A 12842-nucleotide genomic window follows, 5' to 3' on the forward strand; every position below is an offset into this window, starting at 1 on the left:
AGAGCACGTGGGTGGGAGGCGGAGGGGGGGTTTGGGAAAGTTGGAACTGGCACAGGCTGGAAGTTCGGCCCTTTCTAGACCCTAAGCTCCACCACCCAGGTGAGAGGGTGCGCGGCCTGGAAGCCTGGTCCACCGCACGCCTCCACGCTCCTGACGGCCCACCTCCGCCGCTCCCTCAGCCAAAGTTCCAAAACTTTTTCTCCAGCAGGGAGAGGAAGGGTGTTATCGAATTTAAAAGGGAAGTCCCTCCCCCTTCCCAAGTTCCGATTGGCCAAAACCGGCCCCACCCCCGCCAGGGCCGCGGGCGGATTGGCTACGGGAAGGGAGCCCTGCCGCAGGCCCGGAGCCACAGGCGCCCGGAGTCCCCGGGCGGGTTCCGCCCGCTTTGCCGCCGGCTTCTCCTAGCGTCCTCGTAGCCCGCAGATTTTAAGGTTCGCGCGCTGGTCAGTACCGTGGTTCCCAGAGCGGGACTGCCATAGCTGGCCATGAAGAGCCTCAAGTCCCGCCTAAGGAGGCAGGACGCGCCCGGCCCCGCGTCAACAGGCACCCCCGCCACCGCCAGCGCTGTGAGTCCCGCGGCCCCTGCGCATCCCCGGCGTCCCGGCGCTCCCCTCCCGTGAGCCCCGGAGCCCTCTGGCCGGAAGCTCGCGCGCCTCCTTCGTTTTTCTCTCAGGTCGTCCCACTCCGTCGGCCCTGAGGGCTCCTGCTCCTGGCTCTTGCCTCTGACCGGGAGTTCCGCGTCAGCCGGGGGACCGTAGGGGCCCTCCCCGCCGGCCGTCCCCTCTTCGCCCCTCAAGTCTCCTCTGAAAGAAACAGTGGAGCTTCGGGATTAAATCTTGCCCTCTCATTAAATCTGGAGTTTCTGATTAACTCACCGAACCCGGCCCTTTTCTGGTGACTCCCCAATCCCTCCCTTCTCCCGGGGTTTGTCCGGCTGTCGGGGTCCGCTAAGTCCGCCGGGCCAGGGGAGAAGCCTCCGACTGGGTCGGAATTCGCGCCCCGCAGCGTGGGTGGGCACGGCTGCTGGCCCACCGCCGCCCCACCCACCCTGCCTAGGACTCTGGACTTTGGGTTCCTTCGTGGCGCATCCTTGGATCTGAGACTCCAAGCGTGAAGCCCTGCCAGGCCGGGAGGACGTCGGGGGGCTGGTGTGTCGGTGGAATAGTTAGGATTTCGACTTCTGAGTGGGGCAGATGGAATCGGGTGGACCTGTAAAGACAAAGCCCTAAATGGGTGGTGGTGACCCAGCAGATCGGGAAATTGGGGAGGTGGTTGCCCTCTCCGGCGGTGTACACCTCTCCTGTAGGGCATATCTGTGCAGGGTATCCACTCGGGGTTGAGCTGCAGCCTGGTCTCAGTGTGCAAACTAAGAAGTAAACAGTCTGGGCCTTTCTTTAGTTGGCAGGAGAACAGAAATCTTGAGAAACAGCCTGCTTGCAGATGTCGAGATTTGGCTAATTTGGCAAGTTAGAAAAATGATTAATTCATTTTCTATATTAATTCTATATTATTAAAGTAAACACAAAGTCTTGAAGAGTCCAGGCGTGTAAAGGACATATAATGTTCAATCCGTCCAGTTGCTCATTAGGACTAATTAAAATGGAGTTTTGCAATTTTACGCAGATTTTACCAAATGGTTATATGCTTTTAATTTATTTGCTTTTGCTTCTGAGTTAATACAGAATTGTACCTCTCTCCATTTGATTATTTCTAGGATAATTTTACTTGCACATAAAGGAAATTGTGGGGGAACAGGACTTTTTAATACCCAGTTTAAATAAGAGGATAGAGTGAGATGACACAATATTTGATGTTTAATAAACCATGAGTCTTAGAAGCTCATGACAAAGCCTATTTTACATTAATTTTTAAACAATAATTGGCAGAAATGTCAACTAATGATGAAAGTCACAAAAATTGAATTAAAGATTCAACTTTTTTGTAGTGCAGGCTGTGTTTTCACTTTTATAAAATATGTATTTTATTGTATGTTAATTAGCTGAATTGTCCCCAGTTTTTCACTAAGGATTTACATCACCACCTGGCAGTTTATATGCCTTAATTTTAACCTGTTTTTCTTTCTAGAAATGCAGAATATTAAGTGGTTACAGGTATTACCAGATACCAGTTTGCATTTTATACATTTGAATTGTCAAGTACATCTTTCTGAGCATAAGTCTTTAGCGCTCATTGAGTATACTATTATTTTTCTTACAGAGAAGGCATAGAAATAAAGAGAAATGTATGGTATTTAAAAAAGAACCTATCTGCTTAGAAACAGTGAACATCATTCACTTTAAATTAAATATTGGAATAAATTTTATAAGATTTTAAATGAAAGTAAATGAGCATGGTGGTGAATAAAGCTACACTGAGTATTTATATAGTAAAATGAATTACAGGAGAAATGTTTTTTCTTCTGCTTTTCCATATATAATCTGTAATCTTTAATGTCACATTTGGTCACGTATGTGTGCCTTTAAAGATATTCAAAATTTTATTTATTTTTGAATAAATAACATAGCATTTGGTTTAATATTTGAAAGTTAACAAAAATATTTACAGCAAAAATCCCGTCTTACCCCAGTCCTTCAGCCACCCTGTCCCCCACTTCAGAGGCCACTGGTGTTATCAGTTGCTCATTTGTCCTTCCAGAGAGCATAACAAGCAAATATGACTGTGTATATAAATATTCACCCTTCCTATAGAAATGGTAGTACACTATACTTGCCATTCTACACTTTGCTTTTTTTTAAATGTAAATATCTAGACACATTCAGAGCTTCTGTATTCAAATCTTTGCCATCATGTATAGTATAGTGCTGTGATATATTATAGATATTTCAGATATGTTTATATATGTGTGTATCTGGAGAAGCAATTCCTAAAAGTGGAATTGCTGCATTTAAAGGCTGTGTGCATTTGTTATTTTGAAAAATGTCAAATTTCCTTCCATACATAATGTACCACTAGTAATATATGAAAAAATTGTCCCCATTCTTTTATGAACAGTCTGTTCAAATTGTTTAATCTTTGCTAGACTGGAACCCCTCAGGATAATTTAAATTTGGACTGCTCTTACTATGGTTAAAGTTGTGCATCTTTTAGTATTTTTCAGAACCCACTGTGTGTTCTTTTCTACAAAGTTTAGCCTTTTCCATTTTTCTGTTAGAATGTTTTTTCCAATTTGTATTTACTTTCTATTAGAGGAATTAGCCTTTTTAATATAAATAACATTTTTTCTCAATTGGTTATTCATCTTGTGAATTTGCTTATGGTAGTTTTTGCTGTGCAGAAAGTGGTTATTTTTATACAGTTAAATTTATCAATCTTTTATGACTTTTAGGTTTATCTTATACCTTGTACTTTTCCAAACCAAAAACATCCCCCTACTTTCTTCTACTTTTTTTCTCTTGATTTGTTTCTTTTTTTACATTTAAATCTTTGATTCATCTGGAATTTATTCTGATGAAAAGTAAGAATTGCCTATCTTGCTTGCTTTCTTGTCATCTACCCCTGCCCCAACCCCTCCAAAGGTACCTAATTTAAATCTTAAAGCATTCATTTAATTATTGTGGAATGACCATATTTTGTTCTATACAATTTCGATTTGAGAAAAAAGTTTTTAAATGTGCATTTCATTAATATTTTTAGTGTGTATTTGCTTAAGCTTGTTTATCTGATGGAAACACGTTAGCAATAGACTGGGGCTTGTGAATATTTTGTGGTATTATAGTATGTGAAATATAGGAAATTAGTTTAATAGTCTAAATTGTAATTTAGTTATGTGAAGAAAAATAGCAATTTAAAATATTTTGAAGTTCCGTGGTTGTAAATATGCCAGAGAATTTAGAGCTTACTAAAGAGTGGGTATGTTTATACACATATAAGAAGGTGTAGTTCACAGTTATAAATTGTGTTAAAATACATTTGGGGTTAGTCCTCCACTCACCAAATCTGGTGATAGACACATTCTATTAATCATCAACCAAGGCTATTTTTTGTTGTTACGTTTATTTATTTATTTATTTATTTTAAAATTTGTAATCAATTTTTTTTATTGTGAAAATTTACATATATGCAAAAAAGCAAGTTTCAAAGCACACCACAACAATTAGTTATAGAACAGATTTCAGAGTTTGGTGTGGATTACAGTTCTACAATTTTAGGCTTTCCTTCTGGGTGCTCCAAGACACTGGAGACTAAAAGAAATATCAATATAATGATTCAGGAGTTATATTCATTTGTTAAACCCTATCTTCTCTTTTATAACTCAGTCTCTCCTTTGATCTTTTTAAAATTATTTTTTATTGAAATATACATTCACATACCATGTAATCATCCAAAATTTCAATTTTTATTGAAATATATTATACATTCACATATCATGTAATACAATCAGTGGTGGTTCACAATATCATATAGTTGTGCATTTATCATCACACTGGACTTTTGTTTTGTTACATTTGTTTATTTATTTTTGCATGGGCAGGCACCAGGAATTGAACCCAGGTCTCTGGCATGGCAGGCTAGAACTCTGCCATTGAGCCACTGTGGCCCACCCTCTTACATTTATTTTTAACTCTAACCAAATTGGAGCCTCAGATTTCTGAAAGGGGTAACTAAATGAATATAAATACTATTTCAGAGCTAGTCGACTATACATACAATTATGTGTACAATTATATGTACAGTGAGAATAGACTTGCTCCATTTCCTGCTTCAGAGGGAGAAATTTGAATAATTAAAATTAAGGTACTGTAATTCCAATAAAAGTAAATACAGTGTAGTTCAAACATGGAACTAGGTACATAGTAGAAATGCTGCAAACATATTGTAAGCAGACATTTTGGAAAGGGGTTCCACTTTAGCTGTACCTATGCTAACACTTGTAGCTGAATAAATTCTTGATTGTTAAAGTAATCTTTAACCTGGGAGGCTCTGTGATGATTATTTTTGCTGCTCTTTCTCTAGACTACTCTTAAAATGGGTCAGTAAATTTTATAATCCAGCCTTTGAATATGTCTTAAAGGGTCTTGCTAATATCTTAGCACCCCGAAAAAATATTGGCATTTCTAAAAGAATTTAGAGTTATCAATATAGAGACTAAAAAAAAATCTTCAAAAACCTTCTGTTGGTTCCCACGAAGAAGAGAAATTTGAGATCTTTAGAAAGCATAATGGATTGAATATGATTTTGTTTGGATTGTAGTTTTGGAATGACAGCTTTGTGTTTTTTACTGAAGGATTTGGTGCTTTTGAAAAGCTGTTAATTATAACAATGACTTTTGGATAATGTGAATAATTAAAATCACAAATCGTTATGTTTAAACTCATGATACTTAATTGAGCACCATTTACTCATTTTCATTAAAGATGCCAACCTTTAATTAAAAATGCTTCCCTTAATTAAAGCTTTGTTCAGCCCATTTCCTGCAGTTAATCTTGCATTCTATTTCTTGTGGTTCTTGAAGAAAGATCAAAATTAAAAAGTCTGCTTTTTATTCTTTTTAGACTTCATCCCAGAATCAGTTTTGGCCAGGTTATCATGCTGAATTTTATGATAATGCCAAAGTTTAGTTGCTTTGGTAGGTCTTTAGTACATGATGAATCCAAGAACTTAAGTGATGAGTAGTTAAGGATTTTAATTATCTCTTTTAATAGAAGTGGAGTAATAATTGTTTACCTTTATTGTGCATCATATACATTAAAAAAAATTAAAATGATTTGATTTTAGGAATTTGGCTTTGCTCAGCAGTTGACTAGTTTGGAAACATTTATGGGATACTTTACAATTAAAATGAATTGATAATTAGGTCCTCTTTGAAGAAAATGAAAAAGATGGAGAGAAAAACTAGAGATTAAGAGACTTAAAGGATATACTGGTAGCAGTGGTAGACTTCATTTATACCATGATTAAACACTTGTAAATAAATTTTTAAGACATGAAGAATGTAAACATCAGTTGGATACTTGATGATATTATGGAATTATTATTAAAAGTTAAATGTGACAGTGGTAACGTGATTATGTTTACAGTCTATCTTTCAGAGATACATTCAGATGTAAAATATTTACAAAAGAAATGATAGGAAGTCTGGGATTTGCTTCAAAATAGCCTGGGGGTGGATGGAAAAGGCGATGGGTGAAATAGTTAAAATAGGGCTAGACATAAGTTAATTGTTATAGCTGGGTGGTTCATGAATTGTACATTCTGCTTTTACTTTTGAATATGCCTTAAAATTTCTAGAATAAGAAAAAAGATAGTGCCTTCAAGAATTTTAAGAGTGCTAGATATATAAAAATAACTATAATGCAAAATGCATGAGGAGTCAAAATAGATGTGTGTATAAATCACTGTGGGAACACAGATATGTAGGATGGGATCAGGGGGAAAGATAGAAAGGTAATGTTTGAGCTTGGCCCAGAAAAACAATTTGAAGGGCATCCTACATCAAGTGCGGTGGTGTGGAGTTGTGAGATTATATAGCCTCCTGAGAGAACAACAGGTTTGGAACTAATTTTGTTTTTTTGGTGTGGGATGGTGCAGATGAACTGTAGTCTCATCTTCATATGAGAATTTCACTGACAGTGAGGTAGAGGCTAGCAACTTGGGGGATATAGTCAAAGGAAGATTTTTCTTTCATTTTAGTTTTTTAATTTGAATTCCTTGACAAGTTGTTTAGTGAGATCTCTGACTGGGGTGAGTAAAGATTCATCTTCAGAAATTCTCTTAGTAGTGAGTTAACATGTTCATCTTTCCTATTCCTCCTTCCTCCCCCTCTAGAATTAGGTAATAGACCAGCAAAATTTAGTTCATATAAATTAGCCCTGTTTAACTTATATCCTTGATGAAGAAATCTAGATCAAAGAATAATAGATTTAAAGACTATAACTCATGTATTCTGTTTTGGTTTCATCTCTATCATATGGAAAACTTTACTGTCCTGTTTAGAGTATACGAATATTTGTCTGCCTGGCGTCTCAGAGTCATAACACATTTTTGAAAATTTTTACTTGCATGAGTTTATTCATGTGAGGGCGGTTCAATTGATTTCTTTAGGGGATTTGCCAAAAATGCATGGTTGAAGTGTACTGTTTTATAAACTGAATGATAGGATAGTGCAAACATATTATTTTCCTATAAATCATAAAGCAGGGAAAAGCTTTATATAGCCTGTATATAGTTAGAAAAGCGATATCTTTTTATTTTTTTAAAGCAAAACTTTTATATGCTTAAAAATATAGCACCAAACCACGATGGTAATTTGGCACATATGTTGTCAAAACAAAGGTTTCGTCTGTTGACTTTGCTTTATTCTCAGGGATCCTGAATATTGTTGACATTGACTAATTTATTTTCTAATATGTAATCTACAAAGTGTTGTGCAATAGATGAATTGATATGGATGAGTGACTAAAGCTCTGGCAAAAGATGGGTTGATGAGTTGTAAATTATATAATTGAATTGGTGATGGTACGGACTCTTCAGAGAAATAGGTATATGATTAGACCATTTAGGATAAATGGCTGTCTATTGTTTTAAGAATCTCTTCTTTTCTTCCCCTTTATAAAAGTAATACAGATTCATTACAGAGAACAAATTATAGTTGAAGGTAAAGGATAAACAAATCACCCATAATGCCATCTGCCATGCCATAATCCACTGATAATGCTGTTTTTAAATTTTTTATATTGCCTTTTGTTACTCAGCATTTAATTACCTGGATACCACAATAATGTTATAATTTTTTAAATCACATTTGATTCTACTGAACTTTGGCCTTAAAAATTATAAGTAATTTGAAATGATTTGAGGAAATGAAACTGTTCCCTGAATAGAACTAATTAGAGCTTGTAAATTACTTAAAAAACTAACAAAACAAACTCTACTTACAAGAAATCCAGGTGCCAGTATTTACTGACCATGTATGCTTCAGGCATTGTTCTAAGTGTTTTATGTTAACTCACTTAATCTTCACAGCATTCATAAAAAAACTGAACAATATGAAGTTGAATAATTTCCCTGCCCAAGTTCCCTAGCTACCAGTGGAAAGCCAGGTAGTCTGGCCCTGGAACCTGGGTCCCTAATTTTTGTGAAATGATACTTCAAAGTTAAATTTATAGGATTTGTACCTTATGCCATACCAAAAAATTTGGGGGCGGGGTGGATAGCGGGAAGGAAGACCTTTTTTTGGTAAATTTCAAAATCAGTTTGTACTCCCAGGAGTTTAAGAATTTGTTTCATTCTGTACACCCTTCAGGAATGGATTCTGTTATTGAAAGCATATTTGTCTACCTGATAGTGCACAAAATATTACTGCTCTACTCTATGTTTTTGATTTTTTAGGAGTGTGAATGTATTTCCATGTTTATTTACCACTTTGATTTCTTATTTTAAGAACTGTCGGTCGGTTCATATTCTTTGAACAATTTTTCTATTAATAACCTTGTTCATATTTTTTTTTTTATTAATTAACGGAAAAAAAAAGAAATTAACCCAACATTTAGAAATCATACCGTTCTACATATGCAATCAGTAATTCTTAACATCATCACATAGATGCATGATCATCGTTTCTTAGTACATTTGCATCGGTTTAGAAGAACTAGCGACACACCAGACAAAGATATAGAATGTTAATATAGAGAAAAGAAATAAAAGTAATAACAATAGTAAAAACAAAAACAAACAAACAAACAAACAAAGCCTATAGCTCAGATGCAGCTTCATTCAGTGTTTTAACATGATTACTTTACAATTAGGTATTATTGTGCTGTCCATTTTTGAGTTTTTGTATCTAGTCCTGTTGCACAGTCTGTATCTCTTCAGCTCCAATTACCCATTATCTTACCCTGTTTCTACCTCCTGCTGGACTCTGTTACCAATGACATATTCCAAGTTTATTCTCAAATGTCCGTTCACATCAGTGGGACCATACAGTATTTGTCCTTTAGTTTTTGGCTAGACTCACTCAGCATAATGTTCTCTAGGTCCATCCATGTTATTACATGCTTCATAAGTTTATCCTGTCTTAAAGCTGCATAATATTCCATCGTATGTATATACCACAGTTTGTTTAGCCACTCGTCTGTTGATGGACATTTTGGCTGTTTCCATCTCTTTGCAATTGTAAATAACGCTGCTGTAAACATTGGTGTGCAAATGTCCATTTGTGTCTTTGCCCTTAAGTCCTTTGAGTAGATACCCAGCAATGGTATTGCTGGGTCGTATGGCAATTCTATATTCAGCTTTTTGAGGAACTGCCAAACTGCCTTCCACAGTGGTTGCACCATTTGACATTCCCACCAACAGTGGATAAGTGTGCCTCTTTCTCCGCATCCTCTCCAGCACTTGTCATTTTCTGTTTTGTTGATAATGGCCATTCTGGTGGGTGTGAGATGATATCTCATTGTGGTTTTGATTTGCATTTCTCTAATGGCCAGGGAACCTTGTTCATATTTAAAACTGTAAGAGCTTTCATATCATTGCTTTTGCTACTTGGCCTGTCCTTGCTGTTGACAGTAATGTGGTCTCACTATAGTTGTTTTCTGTCACTTTCTTATATTTCAATTTTGTTTTATGTACTTAATTTTGTGGTAACTGAGACTTTAATGTTCTTGGCTGTTTTTTATTTGTTGTAGAGTATAATGAGTGGTGTAAAAGTCTCTAATTGTCCCATTATAAACTTTTGTCTTGAATTCTACATTGTCTCTTCTGCGTTTTTGTTTTTATGTATGTTCACCCAATATATTATCCTATCATCCTTGACTAGCATTGGATATTGAGGAGGCTATATGGGCATAGTAAGTTCTGAGACTCCAGTAAAACTAAAAATTGTTTGCCCTACTAATCTGGAGGTGCATATGTGTGTGTTTCTACACTTTTGGGGGGGATATGTGTTTTTAATATTCACTTTATTGATATGTTATCAAGGGGGATAGCATCGCTGTAGTAAGGTTTTTCCTTTCAGATGCACAAATAATTTTTTATCTCAGTGACTTTTCGTTCATTTTTTTTTCCTACCAGATATGATTTTTTCTTTTTGTTTTAAAAAAAGAGAGACCACACATATACATCATGCTTTCTAAATTAAAAAAGTAAGGTTATATAATTTTTCCTCTACCTTGTTTTTATTTCATGGTTTTCTCATCTGCCAGGGGCCTTACTCTGTGCAGAGGTTGGGATGCTTTGAAATGAGTCTTGGTGGGGAAGTGGGTGTGGTACTTCTGAAGCCAACAGCTTTGATCTTTTCAGCAGTGTACAAGAGAAATAGTCCACAGATGCTTGCTGATTTACATGGGAGCATGGGAGAGGTCTGTTTTCTTTTTTTTTTTTTTGCATAGGCAGGCACCGGGAATTGAACCTGGGTCTCCAGCATGACAGGCAGGAAGTCTGCCTGCTGAGCCACCGTGGCCCGCCCAATAGGGAGAGGTCTTTTTAATGAGAGATCATTTTTATGAGTCATCTCTGTTTTTTTCTTCTTTGCTGTTAGATTATTTTTTAAGCTAACATATTTAATCTCTTAAAGTTCTATTTAAATAAATAGCATTCATGGCAGTGGATAAATTGCTACATATGGAAAATGAAGTATCTTTTCAACCTAAGAGGGAAAGGTGGTGTCACAGGTTCAAGCTTCACAGTCTGGACAACTGAAATGTTGGTGCTCTTACTAACTAGCTTTGTGACCTTAGGTGAGATGTGTTTCCTCATTTGGAAAATGGGGGTAATAATTATACTTACTTCATTGGGTAGTTCTGAAAGTTGCATGATATAAGGCATACTAAGGATTTATTTAGCACAGTGCCTGGTATACAGTAAGAGCACAATAAATATCAGTTTTTATTACTAACTAAAAAATCCCTTCAGAGGCACTCCATTTTTGTCCTTTATAACCAGCTGAAAAGCTCTTTTCCTTTCCAATTAATAAATGTCCTTGGAAGCGTTCATACAGCTTCAAGAGATCATCTGCTTTCGCTTTCTGTCCTGAGGTAGGTAAAAGATGTCTCTATTTTGCATTTATAAGAAAAATATTTATTGCAGGTCTTCTCTGTCCTAGGCTAAGTACTGGGGGTTGAAAAGATGAGGAAGACAAGAGAATAATAGTATCGGGGGTGGGGGGGAGGGCTCTATAAACAGTATAAATTAGTAACTATGGGAGAGTGAGTGGCTTTTTTTTTTTTTCCTGTTGAGTGAGTTTATTAATCTACAGTTTAGAAGAAGTAGGTAGGAGTGAGTCAGAAACATAAAATTCCTTTTCAAGAGGACAGCAAGAGCTTAAGAATGGAGGGGAAAAATATTATGAAGTTGGGGAAGGGTGTGATTGGATCTCCAGCTCAGTGTTGCTGGATCCTAGAATAACATGTAAGGGGATTATGTGGGAAATAGGTAGGAAAAGAGGCTGGGGCTAGAAAGTATAAAGAAAAGGAAAGAATGGAATAAAAATGGTACAATACAAAAAAGCAATTAAATGCAAAAAAAAAAAACCCACAAAAACAAATAGTGATAGAGCAATTGAGGAACAACAAAAAAATCATAACGGACATACATACAGAATACAAATACCTAAATCCAGAAAATTCCTTCTTCTCAGTTATTACCTGAAATGTTAATGGATTAAACTAGATCTTGGGATGGCTTAAAATATGCCTTGTTTAATAATGTTGCACTTTATCCGTTGAACCAAAAATGGGGACTCACATGGTCAGCTGTGTTTTGGAAGGTTTACTGTGGTAGTTGTGTTCAGGATGGGAATCAAGCCTGGAGGCAGTGGAATCATAAGGGCACTGTGGTAGTATAGGCAAGAGTTAGCGAAACCCTGAATCATTACAGTGCTGGAAGAATGGCGAGGGGCACATAAATAAGAAAAACACATGCCACTTAAGACCCAGAGTTGTGACTTGCTAATGTCATACACAATCAACTCATGAATGGTCACAGCCCCTCCTTACTACCCTGTGTGATTCCCACTAAACCCACTGTTCTCCATGTGGTGTGTAGAAGGTACAGTTCCTGACTGGTTGGTAATTAATGCTGTAAGGGGAAGAGAGAACACTATATATATTGAATGCATGCTGGCAACTTAACTTTTTTTTTAAAGTATACTTATTTATAATTATTTTGGATGATAGGTCAATGTTCTGCTGATGCTATTTATATATTTGTGGTAGTTAGATTCAGGCGTCAACTTGACTAGGTGAAGGTACCTAGTTATCTCACTGTGGACGTGAGCCAATGGCATGTGAACCCCATCTGTTGTTGATTACATCTGCAGTCCGCTAGGAGGCGACCAGCTGCAATGAATGATATTTGATTTAATTGGCTGGTGGTTAAATTAGAGACTCAACGTAGCACAGCCGAAGCAGGTCAGCATACCTCATCTCAGCAGTCACTCAGCCCAGGCCTTTGGAGATTCAGAAAGAAACCACCCTGGGAAAAGTTGTTGGAACCCAGAGGCCTGGAGAGAAGGCCAGCAGAGAGCATCCTGTGCCTTCCCATGTAAGAAAGAACCTCAATTGAAAGTTAGCTGCCTTTCCTCTGAAGAACTAACAAATTAAATCCCTTTTTATTAAAAGCCAATCTGTCTCTGGTGTGTTGCATTCAGCAGCTAGCAAACTTTAGAACAGTATTAAAAAAATACTTTTGAGAGGATTGTGGAAGATGGAGTAGAAAACTCCAGGAATCAGTCCCTCTACCAATTGGCAGGAATTGTTTGAATCTATTATTTTGGAACTCTGGACAGCATCCAAGGAAGAACAGGAAGAAGCAGCTGGTAAATTGCAGTAATTTCACCATCCCTCCAGTGGCTACCAATCCCCACCCCTCAGGTGTGTGGTACACAG

At 37.2% G+C, this 12842-nt stretch overlaps 1 protein-coding gene across 2 annotated transcripts in view; it reads left to right on the forward strand.

Annotated features, from left to right (window-relative positions):
* Nucleotides 1-328: 328 nt before the first annotated feature.
* The window catches only part of UACA (uveal autoantigen with coiled-coil domains and ankyrin repeats), a 150929-nt gene continuing 138415 nt past the window's right edge, over nt 329-12842 (forward strand). Inside the window, exon 1 of one of the 2 annotated variants that reach the window (XM_077123912.1) lies at nt 329-566. In XM_077123912.1, the coding sequence (XP_076980027.1) occupies nt 486-566 (81 nt within the window). In that variant the 5' untranslated portion in view covers nt 329-485. The remainder of the gene's footprint in view (nt 567-12842) is intronic. The other variant, XM_077123915.1, reaches the window with a different exon arrangement.

The sequence above is a fragment of the Tamandua tetradactyla genome, chromosome 12, assembly GCF_023851605.1.
Source record: "Tamandua tetradactyla isolate mTamTet1 chromosome 12, mTamTet1.pri, whole genome shotgun sequence".
NCBI classification, from domain to species: Eukaryota; Metazoa; Chordata; class Mammalia; order Pilosa; family Myrmecophagidae; genus Tamandua; species Tamandua tetradactyla.